Source organism: Protopterus annectens, chromosome 15.part0, assembly GCF_019279795.1.
Source record: "Protopterus annectens isolate FY-2018-M chromosome 15.part0, PAN1.0, whole genome shotgun sequence".
In the NCBI taxonomy this organism is placed as follows: Eukaryota; Metazoa; Chordata; order Ceratodontiformes; family Protopteridae; genus Protopterus; species Protopterus annectens.
In genome coordinates, this window is record NC_056749.1 from 116,489,838 (window position 1) to 116,513,036 (window position 23,199).

Sequence of the window (23,199 nt, forward strand, 5' to 3'; positions counted from 1 at the left end):
ACAAACGAAAAAACAATGGTAGTTAAAAATATCAACAACGGTACAAGGGTACTGACCAAATGAAATAACAATGGTAGCTAAAAATACCAACAATGGTACAAGGGTACTGACAAGTACAAACGAAATAACAATGGTAGTTAAAAATACCAACAATGGTAGAAGAGTACTGACAAGTACAAACAAAATAACAATGGTAGTTAAAAATACCAACAATGGTACAAGGGTACTGACAAGTACAAATGAAATAACAATGGTAGTTAAAAATAACAACAATACTACAAAGGTACTGACAAGTACAAATGAAATAACAATGGTAGTTAGGAAATACCAACAATGGTACAATGGTACTGACAAGTACAAACAAAATAACAATGGTAGTTAAAATACCAACAATGGTACAAGAGTACTGACAAGTATAAATGAAATAACAATGGTAGTTAGGAAATACCAACAATGGTACAAGGGTACTGACAAGTACAAAAGAAATAACAATGGTAGTTAAAAATACCAACAATGGTACAAGGGTACTGACCAAACGAAATAACAATGGTAGTTAAAAATACCAACAATGGTACAGGGGTACTGACCAAACGAAATAACAATGGTAGTTAAAAATACCAACAATGGTACAGGGGTACTGACAAGTACAAACAAAATAACAACGGTAGTTAGGAAATACCAACAATGGTACAAAGGTACTGACAAGTACAAAAGAAATAACAATGGTAGTTAAAAATATCAACAATGGTACAAGGGTACTGACCAAACGAAATAACAATGGTTGTTAATACCAACAATGGTACAAGGGTACTGACAAGTACAAACGAAATAACAATGGTAGTTAAAAATACCAACAATAGTACAAGGGTACTGACAAGTACAAATGAAATAACAATGGTAGTTAGGAAATACCAACAATGGTACAAAGGTACTGACAAGTACAAACAAAATAACAATGGTAGTTAAAAATACCAACAATGGTACAAGGGTACTGACAAGTACAAACAAAATAACAATGGTAGTTAGGAAATACCAACAAAGGTACAAGAGTACTGACAAGTAGAAACGAAATAACAATAGTAGTTAAAAATACCAACAATGGTACAAGAGTACTGACAAGTAGAAACGAAATAACAATGGTAGTTAGGAAATGCCAACAATGGTACAAGGGTACTGACAAGTACAAATGAAATAACAATGGTAGTTAAAAATACCAGCAATGGTACAAGGGTACTGACAAGTACAAATGAAATAACAATGGTAGTTAAAAATAACAACAATACTACAAAGGTACTGACAAGTACAAATGAAATAACAATGGTAGTTAGGAAATACCAACAATGGTACAATGGTACTGACAAGTACAAACAAAATAACAATGGTAGTTAAAATACCAACAATGGTACAAGAGTACTGACAAGTATAAATGAAATAACAATGGTAGTTAGGAAATACCAACAATGGTACAAGGGTACTGACAAGTACAAAAGAAATAGCAATGGTAGTTAAAAATACCAACAATGGTACAAGGGTACTGACCAAACGAAATAACAATGGTAGTTAAAAATACCAACAATGGTACAGGGGTACTGACCAAACGAAATAACAATGGTAGTTAAAAATACCAACAATGGTACAGGGGTACTGACAAGTACAAACAAAATAACAACGGTAGTTAGGAAATACCAACAATGGTACAAAGGTACTGACAAGTACAAAAGAAATAACAATGGTAGTTGAAAATATCAACAATGGTACAAGGGTACTGACCAAACGAAATAACAATGGTTGTTAATACCAACAATGGTACAAGGGTACTGACAAGTACAAACGAAATAACAATGGTAGTTAGGAAATACCAACAAAGGTACAAGAGTACTGACAAGTAGAAACGAAATAACAATAGTAGTTAAAAATACCAACAATGGTACAAGAGTACTGACAAGTAGAAACGAAATAACAATGGTAGTTAGGAAATGCCAACAATGGTACAAGGGTACTGACAAGTACAAAAGAAATAACAATGGTAGTTAAGAAATATTCAAAAGGAGAGTATAAAGACTTGGCCTATAAAGATACAAGCATTATAAAATAGGGAGGAAGAGCAAAAAGGGTATAAAATACGAAAAAAATCCTAACTCAGAGGAAAAAATATAATGCTTGCTTGAGAGTTACCAGCAACCATATCTGTATGCTAAAGCAGCAAATGAGATCTGGGGTATGTTACGTGACAAGGGCATTATGAGTACAGGCAGGATGTCAAGAGTGTCAGTGTTCCATGAGCTGGAAAAAGTGTCAGTCAGATCTGAGGATTGGATGTGAATTCAATAGGAATGAATGAAAATGACATCATCAGATAACTTTCTTTATTTTTAAACTCAGTTTATACACAGGAAGACATGCTAAACTTGATGCATGTAAAGACAGCTTGGCTGTTCTGAATAAGTTGCAGATCCTCCACTTTGAACATTCTACCCATTATGGAAAGCTATTTCAATTACCCACCAGCCTTTCTGAAAAAAAGGCTTCTTCTTCTTCACTGCTTCCAATCCAGCCACCTCCTATCTTTAAATGTGTCCTGTTATACAGCTCTCTTTTTTAGGAAGTGGAACTCATTCAAACTCTAGCGACCCTGAGGCAGTATTCTATTCAATTTCAGCCCCTATTCCTCCTCTTTCTTCAACAGTGAACACACTAAAGCATTATTTTTCTTTATAACCTTTCCGCAGAAGATTACTCATTGTTTGTCCCTTCCTGTGTATTGCCTCTGCCTAATGTTTTTCTAAACACACACAGGTCCCTACAGTCTGTACACAGCTGACAGAGATTGTACTCATACTTGTCATTTTCTATGTATAGCAGTTTTCTACAAACTTTCCTTGCAGGCTTCCCACATTGCTTGTTTCATAGATCATCCGACCAGAGTACCCCAGATCCAGTTCCGCAGTGGTTCTTCATGCTACTGCCTCTCCACACATTGTTGCCACTATTTTTTGCTTCCTATAACACTTTAATGTACTCTTGTATGGATTCTGGATGTGTGACATCAGTGTAAAGTTCATCTTAGTGACTGGCAGTTTAGAGATGAGGATTAAGGCTGTGAACTACTAATCACCTTCATCCTCCAGTCCCAAGTTCAATTCCATCAGCCTCCATTTATTAAATACATGTGTCTGAAGAAATCATTTAAATCAGGCAGCACTTTTGGGTCGTCCCTGAGAAGAGGCACCTGCACTTAATGGCCTTACACAGTTAACAAATGAGAACAATAAATATTTCTTTCTACACTTCTGCATGCATCACCTTTGTTACCATCAGTATATAAATACAGGGATTACAGGCTCCAAGGTGTCTGGAATTGTTTAGGCTGAAACCAGCATCAAATGCTTTATCAAAACTAGAAATCTCTGTATTGAACAATAAAAGCAAAATGCAAACTACTTAACGAACAAAGACCAATGGATTCAAAATTCACATTCCATTACAATGCAGAGTAACGGATTTGCTTAAGGTCACCAGTCTACAGGCAATGAAAGTGGAAATGAAAAGTGCCCTCCCCCGAACTCTAACACATTATATTAGTGAATATAATCCATCAGCATTGTGCCTTCTATTTTGACAGGAAGTAACATTAGAGCATACAAGAGTGATTTCTGGAAAAATGAGTCCACAGCCTGGCCACAGTTATTACTACACTAGGCCAAGCCCTAGCCTATTCTTACCACATGCCAGTGGGACTGATGGTATAATCTAAGCATTCCACTGTGAACTCCACGTCAGTGTACGACTTTCTGTTAAATAACTACTCAGACACTACTTACCTTTCCTGTTGAAAAGGCACATCCTCTGCATTCCACTTCTGTTCTTGCTCTCTTGAGCCTGGCAGCTCATTAGTGCTTTTCTGGAAAATGTCACCCACTAGGTCACTTGCCATTACCTGGGGACCTGGATTCAGAATCCCTGCCAGAGAGCGATCACTATTTGCAACAACTCGCATAAGTTCCTCAGATGACATATGACCCGGCTGCTTAGGCAGCATCACTGGCCGAGGCTTTTCCACCATTTCATCTCTGACAAAAGTTACCTCTGGTCTGTGTAAGTCATTTACGGATACCAAGGGTAGCACTGTGGTACCCAAATCCCCCAGTTTGCTAACTGATATCATATTATCAGGACTGTTCATTGTAAAGTAGGATTCTCCAGGGCTTTGGCAGTTCTTTTCAAACTCTTTGCACACAGAGGCAATTTCACTTGAAAAACTACTTTCCTCTCCCAACGAACTATTCTCATCACCTTCTGGGCTTCCATCTCTTCCTCCATACGAAATATCAGCCCTGGTTATAAAGACAAATCAGAGGAATTAATTACTGCAAAGAATGGCCAGTCAATTTATTGTATACCAAGATATGTTAAGATTTCCTGCACAGAGAAACAGACAATACTGTATATAATTTTCTAGACAGATTAAAGCTAAATTATTGGCATGTAATCATGGTTTAGCAAAGTTTAGACTTAAAGTAGTTCAACAACTGCAAGAAATAAAATCAGTGGTGCTGTGTACCATATCACACACTTTTTATGTCGACCAAAAACGGCACCTCTTTTGAGAGCCTCCAAATGTTTATTAAAGCAAACAGAAGATAACTAGTGTCACCTGTCTTGTCACTCCATACGTGCAAATGTTAAAGGAATTCTTACTCCAAAACTAAGGTATGATTTTTTTCCCCCTTTTCCCCCCGCTTCCTTCAAAAATCTCTTAGTAGGCTCAAACTATACTAATCAAAATTTGTAGATTTGTCTTCCCGTAGGAAACTTTCAGACATCTGATCCAACCCAATTTAGCTCCGTCACGGGCAGGTTATGCCTACTCAACCCTGTAGACCAAAGAAATGGACAAGAGTAAAACAGTACATACTGCCTACCTTGACATAGCCAAAGCATCTGACACAATATTCCATGCATTCATTGCAGAGAAGTTTACAACATTAGGTCTAAACCCTTACATCACTCATTAGATTGTCAGCTGGCTCACAGATAGGACAAAAAGTTAGGATAGAGGAGTCTACCTCCACAACAAAAATGTCAATCACTAGTGGAATGCACCAGGACTCTATGCTGGGGCCTCTCTTTTTTGGGATCTACATCTCTGCGGTCATGGTCAGCGTCAAAGCCATCTGGCTGACCACATTCACAAACCACTGCAAACTATGTGTAGTAGTAGAATAGTACAGTTTTGTACCTACCATAAATGTAGATGTCCGAACTGGATAGCATCTGCAGTCAGGACAACTGGGTTGTCCTGTCGTCAGGCAGCCCTTCAGTCGGCCGGATTCCAAAGTCCGGGTCCGGCTTCGGCTGATGTCGCACTCCACCCGACGTCATCTCTGTTGGTCTTCGGGTATAAAAGCATCAGCCGACGCCATTTTCCTCAGTGTTTCTTGCCCCAGATGCCAGAAGCCCTCTTGCAGGCTAAAATTTGGATAGATGCCAATGTTTTCAAATAGATAGAGGTAAACACAACAATAAGCATGTATGTACATATATACAAACAAATACACCATAAAGACCCCCAACAGCTAGCTATTAGGAGGGTAAACACCCTAGGAGTACCACAGAGGGAAGGAGGGAGGTAATCCTGACTGCAGATGCTATCCAGTTCGGACATCTACATTTATGGTAGGTACAAAACTGTACTATGTCCTTCATGGATGCATCTGCAGTCATAACAACTGGGTAGAATACCATAGCCAACTAGGGAGGAGGATAAAAGTAGATTATGGTGTGTTTAGGATCCCTTGCAGTACAGCAGTGGCAAACCCTGCTCGGGATCTGGAATATAGAGGCAAATTATAATGCTTGGCAAATGTATGCACGGAGGTCCAAGTAGCCGCCTCAATAATGTCTTTGGTTGCCACTCCTCGTAAGAAGGCTGTGGTAGTGGCTGTTGCCCTTGTAGAATGAGGTCTTATGTTCTGTGGAATTGGTTTTCCATGGAAGGAGTAACAGAATCGTATGCAATTTCCTATCCATTTGGAGATTGTCTGTTTGGAAATAGCTTTTCCTTCCCTTCCTGTTGCATAGGCTACAAAAGTTGGTCAGTCTTTCTGCTATTTTTGTTCTGTCCAAGTAGTAGCGTAGCTGTCTATGTACATCCAAGGTATGCAGTATTCTTTCCCTCTGTTTTGTGGGTTGGGAAAGAAGGTAGGTAGGTGGATTGCCTGGTTTAAAGACACTCTGGATACCACCTTGGGCATAAATGTAGGATTAGTCCTCATGGACACTCTATCTTGGTGGAAGATTAGGAAGGGTTGCACTGCCATTAAGGCCTGTAGTTCTGAAACCCTCCTTGCTGAAGTAATTGCCAGTAGGAAAGCAGTTTTCCATGACAGGTGTTGTAGGTCTGCTGTTGCTGCTGGTTCAAAGGGTGATAGTGTCAATTTTTCTAGCACAAAGTTCAAATCCCAAGCTGGTAATGGTGGTTTCCTTGGAGGTTTTACATTCTTGATTCCTCTGAGGAACTGCCTGAGCAAAGGGTGCGAAAAACAGGTGGATCAAAGCTGTATTCTGCTGAAATAGCTGATGCATGTATCTTGATGGAAGAGTAGGACAGGCCTGAATGAAGAAGTTCGGCCAGATACTCCAGAATGTTAGGCATATCTATGTTTGACACATCTTTTCCTCTTTCTGTACTCCAAATGACAAACCTTTTCCATTTTCCAGCATAGTTCCTTCTTGTTGAAGGTCTGCGTGCTTCAAGAATAATGTCTTTTACTCTTTGGGAAAGTTCTGGATTAGCTGCTGCTATGTGATGTTCCATGCAGTTAGTTGCAACGTTTTAGGTTTGGATGTATGATGCTGTAGTTGTTCTGAGTTAACATCAAAGGCATCAGGGGTATCGGCCACATGTTGTTCCGAGACATGCTCCTCAGTAGTGGGTACCAGTGTTGTCTTCGCCAGTTCGGAGCTATCAGTATTATCCTTGGACGTTCTTCCTTGATTTTCAGTAGTACCTTGTGTATCAAAGGAAGAGGTGGGAATGCATATGCTGTTAGGCCTTTCCAGTTGAAGGAGAGCGAATCCACTTTCCATGCTAGTGGGTGGAATGTCCTTGTGCAGAATTTTTTGAGCTGGTGATTGAGAGGTGATGCGAATAGGTCTATCTGTGGCATTCCCCATTTCTTTGAGATGGTCTTGAAGATGTCCGGGTGCAGCTTCCATTCGTGGGCATCCGAAGTGGTTCTGCTTAATATGTCTGCTAGAGTATTGTCTTTCCCCGGTACAAATATTGCCTGTAACTGGATGTTGTAGCTGAGTGCCAGGGTCCACAGCTCCAAGGTCATCCTGCATAGGGGGTATGAATGAGTGCCTCCCTGTTTGTTGATGTACCACATGACTGTGGTGTTGTCTGTCCTTATCATCAACTGGCCCTCCTTGAGAAATGGTTTGAACTTTTGGATTGCCAGTTTTACTGCCAGCATTTCTTTTAGGTTGATGTGCAGGTGAAGTTGATCCTGTGCCCACAATCCTTGCACGCATTTGTCCAGCATGTGGGCCCCCCATCCTAGGTCTGAAGCGTCTGTTGTGATGGTCTGGCTTGCTTGACATCTGCGAAAGGGTAGGCCTGGGTTTGACTGGCATGCCTGAGCCCACCATAGGAACTCCTGTTTTAAGCATGGAATTAGTGGGATTTCTGTTTCTAGACTGTGTCTGTGTTGGGACCATAAATTCTTTAGGTACCACTGTAGTTTTCTCATATGTAGTCTGGCAAATGGAACCAAGATTATGCATGATGCCATGAAGCCCAAGGCCTGCAGTACTTTTCTTGCTGTTAACTTGTTCAGTTTTGTTAGTGCCAAGAAGTAAAGAGGAAGTTCTTTTTGTTTTTCTGTAGTCAGGAATGCCATTTGTTTTACTGTGTCCAATTCCGCGCCCAAGAATGTCCTTGTTTGGGATGGTATCAGCCTTGACTTTTGTAAATTGACTGTGTATCCCAGTGCTTGTAGCAAGTAAATGACCCTTTGTAAATCTGTTGTCAGCTTGCTTTTGTTGTCCCCTTGTAGCAGGCAGTCGTCCAGGTATGGGTAAATTTGAATTTCCTGTAGTCTGCAATGGGCGATTACTGATGCCAGGCATTTTGTGAATACTCTGGGTGCAGTAGATAAGCCAAAGGGCAATGCTGAGAATTGATAGTGCTCTGATCCTGCAAGAAATCTGAGGTATCTTCTGCAGATTGGTCGAATGGGGACGTGCAGGTATGCCTCCTTGAGATCTAGAGTTACCAGCCAAGACTCCTTGCCCAGCATGGGAAGAAGCTGCTGTAGGGTCAGCATTTTGAATTTTGGGACAATGATGTATGTATTTAAGGTGGACAGGTCAAGAATTGGTCTCCAACTTTTTTTTCCTTTCTTGGAACTAGGAATAGTCTGGAATAGAACCCCTTTCCTTGCTCTGCTGTTGGCACTCTTTCCACAGCTCTCATGTTTGCTAACTCCATTATCTGGCGTAGAGCCTCTGTTTTTTGATTTGGAGGTAGATTTGGCATTCCTCTTTTGACTGGTAAAGTGTGGAAGTGAAACCGGTAACCTTGATCTATGGTTTGTAAAATCCACTTGTCTTTTGTTATGCAGTGCCAGTTCCTTGAAAATAAGGTTAACTTTCCGCCTAGAGGAGCTGCTATTTGTTCCCTGGTAGGCGGATTTAGGGTTAAGTCACTGTGGTTGTGCTGATGTAGTGGCAGTGGCTGTGTCTGTGCCTCTGTTGTTACCTTGCCACTGTCGTCCTCTGTAGGCACCTCCTCTTGATTGGTTTCTGCCTCTGGAACGTCTATTCCTGCCCCTTTGAAATTTTGTGGAGTCAGGAAAGGACCAATTTTGGCAGGCCAGTTCCTGCTAAACCTTGGGGGTTGAACCTGCAAGAAATCTTTAACAGTTTGAACAGATTTTGCCTTTTCTTCCATTTTCTTCATAACCTGCTGGGCAGGTGTACCAAACAAACTTGTCTTGTCCATAGGAGCATCTAGCAGCTTAGCTTTAACATGATCCGGTAAAGCTTGTTCCTTTAGCCATGCATGCCTTCTTATCACTGTGCCTGTCATGGCTGATCTAAATGAAGCCTCCAGTGCATCATAGCCACATTTTAAGGAATGGTTGCTAACCTGTTGTATGTTATTTACCATCTCTAATACATATTTCTTATCAAGAGATTCATCAGTGGTTAGGTTTTAGTTAACTGATCAAGCATAAACTCTTGGTATTGTATCATGTGAAACTGACAGTTTAAAGCTCTAGCTGAGAGAGTAGCTGAAGTGTAGACCTTTTTACCCCATCTGTCTAATGACCTTGCTTCCCTTTCAGAAGGAATAGGGTTTTTAGCTATGGTCGGCTACTGCCTTGGGACCCTGGGATATAGTTTCTGGGTCTGCAAGTGGGGCCTTGTAAAGGTGGTGATGAGTATCTGGCACCCTGTAAAATCTGTCTGGTTTGGCAGGGGCTGGGGGTAAAGAATCTGGAGCAGAGCAAACATCATTGAAAGCATCATCCACCACAGAGAGAACAGGAGGTATAGCTAAGGGCCTGTGCTGTGGGAGGTGCAGAAAGGTCCTAAGTTTTTTCTGGAGTCTGAAAAATCCTGTTGCTGCCATTGGAACTGTTCTCGCATGGCATGCAAGGTTTCCCAAAGGAGAATTCTTCTGGTGGGGAAGCAGCTGGAATGGATTCTTCAGCATCAGAATCTTCAAAATTGGAGAAGGGAGCCTCTGGCTGGTCAGTTATGTCTGATTCATCAGCAGATTCATCAGAGGACACTGGCTCAGGGGGCTCTGCCCTAGGTCTCTTCTCTGGGGGCTGAGAGGCCCTATCTGGGTGAGATTGAGATCCTCTGATTAAAGAAATTAAATCTTCTGCCAAAGTAAGCATTTGGGAACTAGAAGAGGGCCTGGATGTGCGGGGTTTAACAGGCACTGTTTTAGTAGTCTTGGCTGCTTTAGCCCTGGCGAAGGCCTTAATGGACATGGCTGCTGGAGGCCTAGCAGCACCACGTGCTGGGGTAGAGACATCCAAGGGGATGGTGTCTGATAAGTCAACCACCGTAGTGGGTAAAATTTCTGAGGTCGATTCAAGAGTTGTAGCAGGGGCCACAGTTGTAGGAATAGGTTCAGCTGTACTTAGATCAGTTTTCTCGGTTTCGGCCGAAACCGAGACACTCGCGGTTTGCTTAACCATGGTTTCGGCCGAAACCGCGGACCGCGAGTGTCGGTCTTTATCTTTGCGTTTTTTGGTAGATTGGGTAGTCGGAGGATCCGACAGCATAATGTACGCAAAATCAGAACCGAAAAACTGTTCTGCAAACTCCGACCGACGCCTAAGCGTTCGTCGGTTGAAGGAAGCACAGGCCGAACAGGCTGCTACGTCGTGGGCTGGGCCTAAACAAGGCAGACAGTAAGAGTGGAAATCTTTATGAGGTATTTGTTTCCCACAGGTTAAACAATTGTTAACTTTTTCTGACATCGGCTGAGGCAAGAAAGAGTCCCCAACGGGGTACTTAGCTTTAGAAGTCTTCGAAGTAGTATTCGGTAGAAGTAATCTCTGGATCCGACCGACCGGCACTTGCGAACAGCTTCTGCTTCGGGCGCCACGCGGCAAGAAAGACTGAGGAAAATGGTGTCGGCTGATGCTTTTATACCCGAAGACCAACAGAGATGACGTCGGGTGGAGTGCGACATCAGCCGAAGCCGGACCCGGACTTTGGAATCCGGCCGACTGAAGGGCTGCCTGACGACAGGACAACCCAGTTGTTATGACTGCAGATGCATCCATGAAGGACATCTGCCAGAGACACAAACAACCTCCAAGAAGGCCTCACACAGATTAAAAACTGTTGTCGGTTCCACTGTATTCTGTCCTCATTACCCCAGTCACTGAGTATAATGCCCCTCTGTATGTACCCGACCAGGCATATGCAACTGGAACGGCTACAGAAGTTTCACACAAAAATAACATAGTATAGAAAACATGATCTACTTGGATCTTTCTACCTGGTTTCCTATAGACTGCTAACAGGCAACAGATTCTCTAATCCAGCCCTTATGGACCTACTGCACATCTGTAAAACAAACAGTACCAGAAACACCTGGTCCTAAGGAGCCACACCTCATCTGCAACATAAATAGGAAAGCAAAGTTTCTCCCCAAACTTACTGAACCACAACTTGGATCACTGCAAATGGGAACTGTAAATTTACCCCTGGTCTGCCACCAATGCCCCCATTGTAAAGAAGCAGCAAGTAAATGCACAACCATTTTTGCCCAAGTTATACCCCCATAAACTGAGTGTTATCACTAGCTTAGTAATAAACTATGAATCTATGAGCCTATTCTCAAAAAGAAAATTGCTCTGTTACAAGGTACGTTTTCATATAAACTTCTCCTTCTTGAATATTATTCTCTGGCTTAGTGACTCCTCCTCAACTATTACACCCTGCAGAGCTGTAGCTAGCTGTTCTGGCACCCAGTGCAGCTTCCCAGTCTGGTGCTCCCTCTTCATATATATATATATAAAAATCTTTTTTTACTTTTAGCAATTGTAGCAAATCACTTGCTACTTGTGCCTTGCTACATTTGTTTTCAACACACATGGAGTGCTGAAGCCATAGTGCTTCAGCCCTGACTGCAAATACGATACCGCATTTGAATACCACTACTGCACTGCCACTAATCAATATCTACCAGTTGCACTGCCTGACACTTTGCACCTGGGATGGCTGCCCCCTTAACTCCACCCTAACTCTGCTACTGATGGCTAGCATTGGTGATGCCTTCTCATCTAATATACTCTGGCCTTGGAGACTATCTCTCAACTTTCACCTTTCTCCATTTACTTCTAATAAGCGATAAGCCTAGCCACTGCAAAAATCTCTCCCTAGCAGGCATTCACACATTGGAAAAACTTTGCAACAAGTTTAAAAATGCTCCCACCTGAACAGGGCTCATAGCTACGTTACAACCAAGGGCAAGATGTGAACATTTTTAAATCAATTTCATAAATCATTAAAAATGGTACATATGAGTTCTACTTGTTCTCACTAGATGGAATTAAGTAATATGACATGTGATTCTTGATATTATTTATTATATACTTTGTATAATCAATATATAACCCTTATTTATTTTTGGCCAACATTGCGGCTGAAAATTAACCACATGAGTGATAGCCTTCTTACCTGGCTATAAAACAAAAAAAGCCTAGCATTAAGTTGCTAGTGCTATTAGCCAAATCTCTAAACACCCTGTAGATCAATGTGTGTGTATGTACCGTTAAGAAGGGCTTGCACAAGTGTATAAATACTGAACACGTGCGAGCCTGACTGCCATTTTGTAGTTAGCTGTTGACAAGCAAGCATGTATGTATGTATGTAAGGTCTGTCTGTTAACTAGTTTCTTCGTATGTAATGATGCTGTTGTCCATCCTGATGTGTTTCTATGTATTAAAGCATCTAAATGAAATCCCCAGCCGTCTTGTTATGTGTGTTAGAGACAAACGAGCGACACACCCCGTGACATACATTCAGTTTTCAAGTTTGAAAAAGGACGTTACATGACTTGGGTCATATTGGCAACAATGGAGAAAAGATACTCCCCACCTAAAGGGCCAGACAATTCATCTTTGATGCTGTCAGAATACTTCTGATTGTGAAGGATGGGAGAAGCACAGAGTACTTAGTGCAACAAGAAGCTCCTTTTGTGTGGTGGGATGACATAGAACTTGCACGAGATGACTGAAGCAGCACAAGCTGTGCATAATGGTGGTGGGGATGCAGGTAGTGGGTTAACTATCTGATGAAGGATCCTACCTGGCAGACAGCATCAGCATGAAGGTAGAGCAAAAAATGCTCAAACGAGTTCTTCTGAAATAAACAGATGGCAGCCACCCCACCGGCACAGCAATTACACTTCTTTTGTGCAATGTCAAAATCCTAGATTCAGGAAAACATTTAACAGTGAGAAGCCAGCTAGTATGGGAGAAGAAAGCTATGCTAACCTCTTACAACAGTGGGAGCTGGAGATCTGCACTGAAAACACTGACTCCTTTTCCTTGAGTTGAAATGCAAACTTGTGCACGTGATACAGAAAGCAACAGATGGGTGCCATCACTACACGACCTCCTAGTTTAGGAGTACAACCCTCTGTACGAGTAGCTGACTAGCTTGGATTGCAGCCACAGCAATTACCTTCAGTGTGTGTACCAAGACCCAACATTCACAGCTCAGTGGTTAAGACCCTATAGGTGTATGAAATAAATAAGTTACTTGGTGACGTGTGCACTGGGGTGCAGGTTATTAACTAGAGGCATCAAAAGTCATGAAGAATACTTTAGATGCAAAAAAAATGTGCAAACTAAATAAAAACACTGTTCAGGTATAAATGATTATCTGAGCAGCACGGGACTGGAGATATGCCTGTTCCAGAGTCGGAAGTGATCTTGCAAAAGACAAGGTAAGGGAGACAACAGACGTGTCAGAAAATGGATAAGCTAACTTCTAAATTCAGGGTTTTAGATCAATATTTGCCAAGCTATGACTAGTAGGTTTTGTTTTATTATTAACTAGATAAGTAGGCTGACCCACTGACCCTTTTCAACCACCCCCTGTGCTTAAGGCATTGTAAACAAAAGCCATTACAAACAGCAAAACAATTTCAAATACATGACAAACGCATCAAAACTATAAACTTAAAATGAGTACAGTAAAAATAAAAACATAAAATAAATCAAGTAAAACGAATGGGAAAAATAATCTGATCTGGACTCAAAAGGATCCAATGACCAACACAAGCAGAAAGTATTTAGGTTAACAAGATTGATGTGAATCTAAATCAGACTCCAACAAACTCCAAGACAGTAGCCCACTGATACGGAACATTAAGTAAATATTTTAACAAACTAAAACTTAAAAATGAAAAAGACAGTGATGACACTTGCCAGGGAATTCTACACAAATTAATCAAATCTACCTGGAGAGGGCCCAATTAGAAGCATTCGAAATCTAGTAAGCAGTTTTAATGAACGCAGGAATCACCTGGAGCAGAGATTCAAAACTGCCTAGCAACTTCAAAGGTCACAAGAAGGCACATAAGTAAAGCATTTTTAATGTAGTTCTCATTCCCAATAAACTTATGTTTCTGTGTTTATCATTCTGCTCTGTATTACCCAATTCCTCTGTTGAAAGGAGAGGAATTTAAAAATGGCAAAAATATGTTTGAGCTAGACACTGTACTGCTAAATTGAATGGGATTCTTCCCGGTATAAGAAGTCAGAGTGAGGGATACACCCCATCCACGTACCACTGGAAACAGCTAGTGATGATAAAGAAAATAAAATGGCAACACTTTGGAAAAATTGGTGCAAACTCCACACTTTTGCACCACAGTAAAACAAGAACAGCATGGACTCATAACAATCAACGTCAAACTGCCTTAGCAGACACTAATGTTCACACGGGTAAAACAGTCACAGAATGTGCTTGCAGGAACTTTGAGTACATTTAATTTTGAAAAGTTATTATTTATTATTCAGTAAGCATATTATATGAATCTGTGTGCAGTTTACCTGCAGGAAAGATGTGCATCAAGCAGATTTAATTGCAATACTCTACCTCTGTATACAATCTCTTATCAGAATTTGAAAAGGGAGGTTAAGGGAAGTTCAGTTTGTCCTAGAAGATTAATAGGGTCTTTTCATTTGTTACATCAGCTGTTACCTGAGCACGAAAACAGAAATTCAGTAACGGATTTAATAGTACACAACGTGGTGAATGGAAGGAGAAAATTTCAGCAAAACAGTAGAAAGAAAGCATCTGAGAATAATTTTGGTAATATGATGGATAATGTGCTGCATCTCCCCAGCTAGAGAAACCAGTGAAGTGTGAGACGTTTACATTTTCATAATGAAAACCACTATAAATGAGCAGGTGTTGGGTACATTTGTGTAAATAGTGAAACACTACTGAGTGCCACATTTCTGATTAGAAAGCGAGGACAAAGTTTTGTGTGTGTGTGTGTGTGTGTGTGTGTGTGTGGGGGTGAGGGTGATCTACGACATGTGGTGCATGGAGACAAGGTAAAGAACAAAAGTGAGAAAATGAAAATCTGAAAACTACCAGGATATCCAAAACTAGGAAATAAGAGAAGGAAGATACTTGGAGGTTTAGGAACACCTCCAATAGCCAAAAGTGCAGAAATGTAGGGTATCCACAAAACCTCAAACTGCCTGGACTAATATATATTCCAGACTCACAGCAAAAACACATGGATGAAAGACACACTAGCTAATGCTATACCACTGGCCATAAGGGAGACACTCAGTTCTACACTACTTACTAACCATTCTAGAGACAAAGGGGTATATACCAGAGTGGATGACGTACCTGCAAAGATAGATATAAACCTGTAGTCTGAAAATTGTAATGGCAAGTGGAAGAAAATTGCAAAAACAGGACAAAAGGGCTGCAGCCATTAAAGGACAGTACCAACTAATGTACAGAAGTGGAATTCATATGGGTACCTGAAGAATCAATTATTAATTATGTTTAAAATACTGGACAGGTACTGATGCGCAAAGGGACACTGTAAACACAAAATACTCAGATAAAAAGGATGATTATGCATGGGCCACCACAAGAACTAACACAGAATCTGTTCCTTTTCAGTATCTTTATATAGTACAGTATTTAAAGTATGGAAGGAAAAGGTAGCTTTTTAAATGTTAAAAAACATTTTAAATAGTAAGTGTGAGAAGTGGCTTAACAAAACTAGAGGGGTGATCTAAAAAAGACACCTTAAATTCAGACCAGAATTATATATCTGACAAGCAAAAGAACAGAAGTACACAACTGGAAGGCAAGTGGATTCATTGGGAAACCTTTTAGATTTATAAAGAATGTTTTTTTGAAGCATGAACTCCTGCAAGAGTGGCTAGGTGATATTTTCCCAAATGATTATTACAAGTGGGGTGTACGGGGGATTAGAAGTTGAAGACATTTATAATTCTAAAAAATCTTTGATGTAATGGAATCAGGTGATAGTAAAAGGGGATGTCTTGGAGTGGCAGCAAGGAAGGCAGTAGCTTGGTTTTCGGAATGCAAATAGATCAAATTATGCAACACTGATTAGTAAATGTGAGCAGACAACTGATTCTAGTAGAATCAAAAAATGGCTACTGCTGGTTCAGTTTATCAGAGAAGACATGGTAATTCTTCATATGAAAACTGCTTAGCTAGAAGAGAGGCTCTTGGGCAAAGAAGCTGCAACTGCTAAAATGAGAAGTGGCTGAGCTAACAAAATTAGACAGAGGTATATCAATAAACATGCAGAATCAGATATATAGTTTATCTAGACATGCAAGCAAATACCACATCTTTGCCTGATAATATATGCGCAATTTTTTTATACTTCATATAGGTTAGGCTGCATGCTCTTTGCTTCTGAAACAACCTGCTGGACATGTTGGAGGGAAGAAATAAAAGCATGCCGCATCGTGTTTTTGGCAAGTAAGAGAATGATTTAAGCATGAAATCCAAGTTTTTCTAACGTTTTTACCCCAGAGAGACCATCTCACTCCAGCACTGCTCTGATTGGGCTATGATCTTGTAGCTATACAAGGAAAAACAGACCATTGCAGACGCTCTTAATGTTAGTAACCAAGAAGGTAATTAACAGAAACTGGAAACCTAAAAATTAATGAATATAACAGAATCAGGAAGATAACCTTTGGTTTCAGATACAGAAATTTGCTTGGTGACGAAGACACAAATATCTGAATAGATGGCTTCCTTGATTGCATTATATAGTTACAGTACAGTAAGATGACGACAAACATAAGTTGACAGCAACACTCCCCTAACTGCAAGTAATCATAATGTAAACTCAAAATTTACATACTGCTTTCTATTCTTTTATATATGCAGTACAAATCTGAATACTGTTAAACTATTTATTTTTTAATACATTAAAAAAACAGATTTTAAAAGAAAAATAAAGCAAAAAAGGAAGGCTGCACACATGCTGTGGAAGCCAGTGTTTCTGCCAAATCTAGGGTCTGGATAAAGGTGTGGGAAAAGGATAAGATTAGGTCAGAGGTAACATACTCAGCGATAGGCTGTCTACCAACTACTGACCTGTTTACTAGAGGACGTCCAGAGGTCAAACTAAGAAGTCAAAATGTTTACAGATGTGCTATGGTGCAAGAATCCAATATTTAACATGCTGTGGAATACTTCTCTGAACAACAGGTATGACAAGGAACCAATGTTGGTGATGCACCTTAACCTGCCAGGTACAGCCCGCCACCATTGCTGCAGCTTCACTATGAAGCAGAGATGTCTTCAATATTTTGCAGATGTGAGTCCAGCACTTCTATTCCCCAGGACAATAAAAGGACTAAACATAAGGTATTTACAAAAAACATTTTGTAAAACTCTACTTTCTTTTAAGCATGGCAAATTTAATATGGTGCATATTTGTTGTAATCTGAAAATTTTTCCTGCACCAAGTACCTTTCTGCAGCACATTTTTAAAAGCTTGTTAGATTTTATCCATTTGTATGCCAAAGCAAAATGTGATAAAAATACAAGCGAAGCATGAATAATGACAAAACTCAACAAGCCATGTAGTCTTGTTCTATGCCAACAATAACTCTTGTATACTTTTATTATTTAGCCGCAACTGTACTTCCCTCCCAAAGTAGTCACCTTTTTTTTCCCACATCCAGATGCAATTAAGTGCTCTCGACCTCTGGTCTGTCACCCCTTCTTTCAGGTCCAATAATCTGATATTGAGCTTCCACTTAAAGTCTGCTTTGGAAAGAATAACTAAAAATACTAAGGAAAAAATGTATGGAAACCAGGTAGACAATGAAATGCAACCATCTCTCAAGCAGCCTGCCTTACCTCCTTCTCCAGACAGGTCAAATGCCACATGAACATGCTGTTTACAAACTTCCCTCGTACTTTTCATTGGTAAAGTTTCTTGTGAATCAGTAATATATCCCTGCCAGCACATCTTTGTGACAGCAGTACAAGTATGTTATAACTTGAACCCACTGATTTTTAACAAATGTGGTGTCTGATGTCCTCCACTCCCTTTCTCAAGCAAAAGCATAAACTATACCCAAATTAGAGTCATTGATGTATCACAGCAAGTAATTCCATATTTCCTGTTTTCATGAACATCTTAATTTCTGACTGATAACCATGCTTCACCACCAAAGCGTATTACTTCCTCTGCAGCCTGCTAGAAGAGGTGGAGGTAATATAAGTAATCAACAAAGAAAAGGCTGTGAAGTGTGCTTACTCATTCATACCTGTAGCACTTTTTCTGAATACTTCTACTTTAATACCCACAGTTCTTTTATGCATCATGACTTTTTTATGGTTGGCTTCCTTAGCTGAACGGCTGGCCAATAAATAATAGGCAGCATTTAAAGTGTCAAGATGTAAATAACAAAAGGACACCAATATTATTAATCTAACTGCTCCGGTGGCATAAAGAGATAAAGCACTGACTATGTCCCAGCTGACCTGGATTTCATTAAGGTTTGTCTGACTGACGGAGCAGCAAAGAAGGCGTGGGTTAAAGGGCACTTGTTTATACACTCCCTAAAGGGAGGAGTGGTCCAAAAACGGGAGTTGCCCTTGGATGCAATCGAGCATGAGGGACAGGGAAAGGAGAATGTGCAGGGAATAAAACAAAACCACAACAAAAAAAATGTGGACATGAGGACACATGAGACAAGCCCCAGGAGACCATTAGGATCCATAACTAGCCCCAACAATACTACAGTAGATCCAGAGGGTAGGAGAATAGCTGGTAGTCCTGGAGTGGATGTGGAGCACTGGGGGCTGGGCTAGTAAAAATGAGGTGTGAATGGACCACAAAAATATAAAAAAATACACAGATTAACTGAAGATGGCCTACAGTGGAGGTACTAATCACTGTTCTTAGGTCGATAGGTAGGTACTAGGCTATCTGCCTGAGGACATTTATAAGCCTAGCCAGAGTGTGTCAGCTTTCGCCACCCCATTAATTAATTAACTGAGCCTCTGTCAAGAACAGCCAATGAAGTGAACCCAGGGGTGTATTTTCTGTTACTGATCCACTCATCGAGGTTTCTCTTGAAGAGTGTTAGTGAGGGGCTCTGCCTAATGTAGTTCGGAATTTTGTTCCAAAGCATGGGGAGTCTCTGTGACAGGAATCTATCCCTCCAGCATGTTCTATTTATTGTTGTGGCGAGGTTTAGCTCACTAGAGCGAGTGGCTCGCAGTGACTTGGATTTCTTTAGGTGGAGCATGTCCATCAATTCTGAGTTGGACATGGCTTTGTAAGTCAGGCAGAGATCACCTCTGAGTAAGCGATATGCGACTGAGTACAGCTGGAGTTTTTCCAGTCGGGCTGCATAGGACATATGGTTGAGGCCAGTAATCCTCTTGGTGAGGTACTTTTGTGGTCTTTTCCAGCTGTTGGAAGTGTCTTGTGAGGTACATCCCAAATGGGGCATTGTACTCTATGATGGGTCTGATGAGTAACGAGTAGAGGGGCACTATAACCTCTTTATTTCTAGATGTGAACCCTTTAGTAATTAGATGGGTTACATAGAAGGATTTCCTAACTACTTTGGCAATATGATTGTCAAAGGAGAGATTACCATCTATCTGGGTACCCAGATCTCATATTACCTCTTCTGTATTAAGGGGGGCTGCCACCTACGTGGTAATTCATGGGTGTTTTGTTTTTCCTAAACAGGATGACTATGCATTTTTTGGCATTTAGCTTGAGACCATGACTTTGACACCAGGTGTCCGTCTCAGTAAGGCCCTTTTGGAGAATGTCCATGTCAGCTGGAGAATCAATTATGGCTCCCAGTTTGCAGTCATCGGCGAACTTGGTTAGCCATAGTCCTCCTGTGTTTGCCTGTACTTCTGAGAAGTATATGGCCGAACAGTAGGGGTCCCAGGACCGAGCCTTGTGGGACACCACTTGTGACTGGTTTAGAGTCGGACCTGGAGCCCACTATTCTTACCGTGTGAATTCTGTCTGTAAGCCAGTTGGCAACCCATCTCGTGACATAGGGGTTTATGTTCAGGCTGGTGAGTTTTTCTATAATTCCTGAGTGGGGAATGGTGTCAAAAGCCTTGGCAAGGTCAAGGTAGGCTGTGTGAACTACCTTCCCCTCATCTATGGCCTTGGTGACTGTCTTGAAGAAGTTAACCAGGTTTAGTAGGCATGATCTGCCCTTAATAAAGCCGAACTGGTTCAAGTCAAGTGTTTGGAGGTTCCCAATGTCTTTGTTAATAAGTTCCATGATGATGCGCTCCATAGCCTTGCAGACCAGGCTAGCCAGGCTTATGGGTCGATAGTTACCAGAGTCAGTTGTCGCCCCTTCTTTGTTGAGCAGAATAACTGTTGCTGGGCGCCATTCTATGGACACGTAGACTGTGGAGAGGCTGAGGTTGAACAGTGTGTTTAGGTGGGGGGGGGGTAGTTTGTTCTGTAGTTCGTGCAAGACGCAGCCTGGGATACCATCTGGCCCCACTGACGCAGTGCTTTTTGGCTTTTGAAAGGGTTGTTTTCACCTGTGCGTCTGTGATTTCCAGGACACTACACTTTTCCGTTATTGTTGTGGGCCCTTTTGGGGGTGAGAGGGGGGTGAAGTTTGCACTGAATCTATCTGCCAGGATGTTGGCAATATCAGTGGGTTCAGTATATTTTGTGCTATTTTGCACTAGCTCAGAGCATATCTGCGAGTTGCCACTTAGATTCTTGACATAGCTAAAGAAGGCTTTGTGGTTATCTTTCGAATCCTTGGCTATTTTTCTTTCGAAGTTTGCCTTGGAGGATTTTATGAGGGGACCTTAGTTTCTTACTGATACTGATCAGGGATGTTTTTCCTTCTTGGGATTTGCTTTTTTTCCTGAACTAGTTTCCTCCTTCTGTTGTATAACCTGTTTATGGCAGGGGTCCACCAGACTGGTTTCCTTCTCTTAGGGGAGTGAGTCTTGGTTTTGCTAGGGATGGCACGATCAATGCATCCTTGTAGGTGCGCATAGAGTGCATTTGTAAAGGTCCCTGCATCTTGGACACTGTTATCCTTTCGCATGGGGGCTGTGAAACTTACCACCTCTGTCTTAAGTAAGGTGAAGTTTGCTATAGAAAAGTTTTTCACTGTGGTTTCCTTGGTTGGAGGTGGTGGTGTGGTGAGGACATCCAGAGTGATTAGTTTATGGTCTGATCTAACCAGTGACAGGTTGACCTCTGGTGTGGAACACCTGTCGCCCATGTTGGTGATGACCAGGGTCCAATATGTTTTCACCTCTGGTAGGGGAGTTTACCAGCTGATCCAGGGCATTTGAGTTGATAAATTCCAGGAAGCGCTGGACCTGGGAGTTTGTATTCGAGTAGTTTTCCCAGTTAACAGTAGGGTAATTGAAATCGCCCAATATCAGGGTGTTCAGTAGGATCTTCATGTTTTCCAGTGGCTCCAGAAAGGCGGAGTGGTGGTTTTGGGTCAAGGAGGGTGACCTGTAGCAGGCCACAATTTGCATTGCAGACTTGCCTGATGTTAGTTGCACATGGATGACCTCTGAGGTATCATGCTGCGCCACTAACCCGGAGGTGTAGGTATCCTTGATGAATATGGATACACCCCCCTCCTTTTGTGTTTCGGACCATGTTCTGTGGCCGAAATGTGTGGTATGAGTTGTAGCCCGGTAGTGCTGGGGTGCTCTGTGGAGCCTTGAACCAGGTTTCAGTTACTGCACAGATGTCGACATTCTCCATACTGAGGAGTGCTTCGAGCGCATGCATTTTGAGATTTAAACTCCTGTAGTAGCATAACCCTCATTTTTTTATTTGTGCTGTTTACGGAGGTGGGTTTGACTTTTGAGCCTTGACTAAAAAAGGCACTATGGGGGCAGCAAGAGCCTTGGCCAGTATTCAAAAGCCTAGGGGTGACAGGTGCAAGCCGTCTCTTGCGAAGCAATGAGGCTTGTCGAGCATGTTGTCCCAGGCTGACAGACACTGGACCCCCTTTGAATGACACCAGAAGCTTAGCCAATTGTTGAAATTGATAATTTTTTCTTTATACTGCGGTATCATTCTTGGTGAGGGCAGGATACTACTCAGGGTCAGGGTCATACCCGCCTGGGCTACATAATCAGAGAGCTCTTCCATGTCTCTTTTCATGTAGTCCAGGGAGGTACGTCTCAGGTCATTCACACCAACATGAACAATGACAGAGTCATATTTGTACTTGTTCTGGAGTGACCCGAGTGCTTGTGTTATGTGGCAGATTCTGGCTCCTGCCAGGCAGCTAACAGTAACCTTCTCCTTGTCCATCCTAGTGAGTGGGACATCAGTGTGCCTGACTACAGAGTCACCTATTACTAGTGTGTTAGTTATGTTATTTCGCCTTAAGGGCTGTGATTGTGCGGCACACTGATTTTGTGTTTTATGTGTTGCCTGGTTTGTGACGGGAGGTGCAGTTTTTTTGGGTGTCTGCTTTGGAGGTCTGTGATGTATTTGCAGGTTTTTATTTAGAGTATGATTTTGTGTATTTATGTGTATTTTTTGCCAGTGCTGGTTTAGTATGTCTATGTGAGGCTGGAGGTGTGGTGCAAGTGTTAACCTTCTCCTCATGACTGCCTGTTCCAGTCTTGGGTGGAGAGAGCTTGGCCTCTAATTTAGCTATATAATTGCATCTCTCGCATATGTTAATGTTTTGTGGTAGGAGGAGAGGGTTGTCTGTGTACATGAGGCAGTTGTAACATTGCCTCAGGATACCCAGGTTCACCAGCTGGACTGGAGAGTATACCCGAAATTGCCCTTTGGTCATGCTTGAATAGTAGGGTGAGCTGGTTAGTCTCTTGGTTGGTGAGGGGTGAAAAATGAGCCTTGCCATGCTGTGCAATCAAGTGTTGGGGTATATTAGTGCTTGCTATTAGGTATGAGCAAGTGCTGGACTGTAGGATGCTTTTTAAGTGCTTAGGTTGAGAGTTATACTACTTTCAAGGGAAAAACTGAATGTTTTCTTATTTACTATCACATTTTCATAAATGATAGAGCTGATGCCAAATCTCTTACTGGGAAACAGAAAAATTATTTATCACTACTGATGTGTAATACACTGCACTGAAGATATTGCTAGATATTTGCTA

The 23,199-nt window shown here is 41.5% G+C and overlaps 1 protein-coding gene across 3 annotated transcripts in view; it reads right to left on the reverse strand.

Annotated features, from left to right (window-relative positions):
• SHROOM4 (shroom family member 4) overlaps positions 1-23,199 on the reverse strand; it is a 1,399,869-nt gene that overhangs the window by 75,544 nt on the left and 1,301,126 nt on the right. For all 3 annotated transcript variants that reach the window (XM_044057534.1, XM_044057535.1, XM_044057537.1), the window contains one exon: positions 3,822-4,334. In XM_044057534.1, coding sequence (XP_043913469.1) covers positions 3,822-4,334 — 513 coding nt within the window. The remainder of the gene's footprint in view (positions 1-3,821; positions 4,335-23,199) is intronic.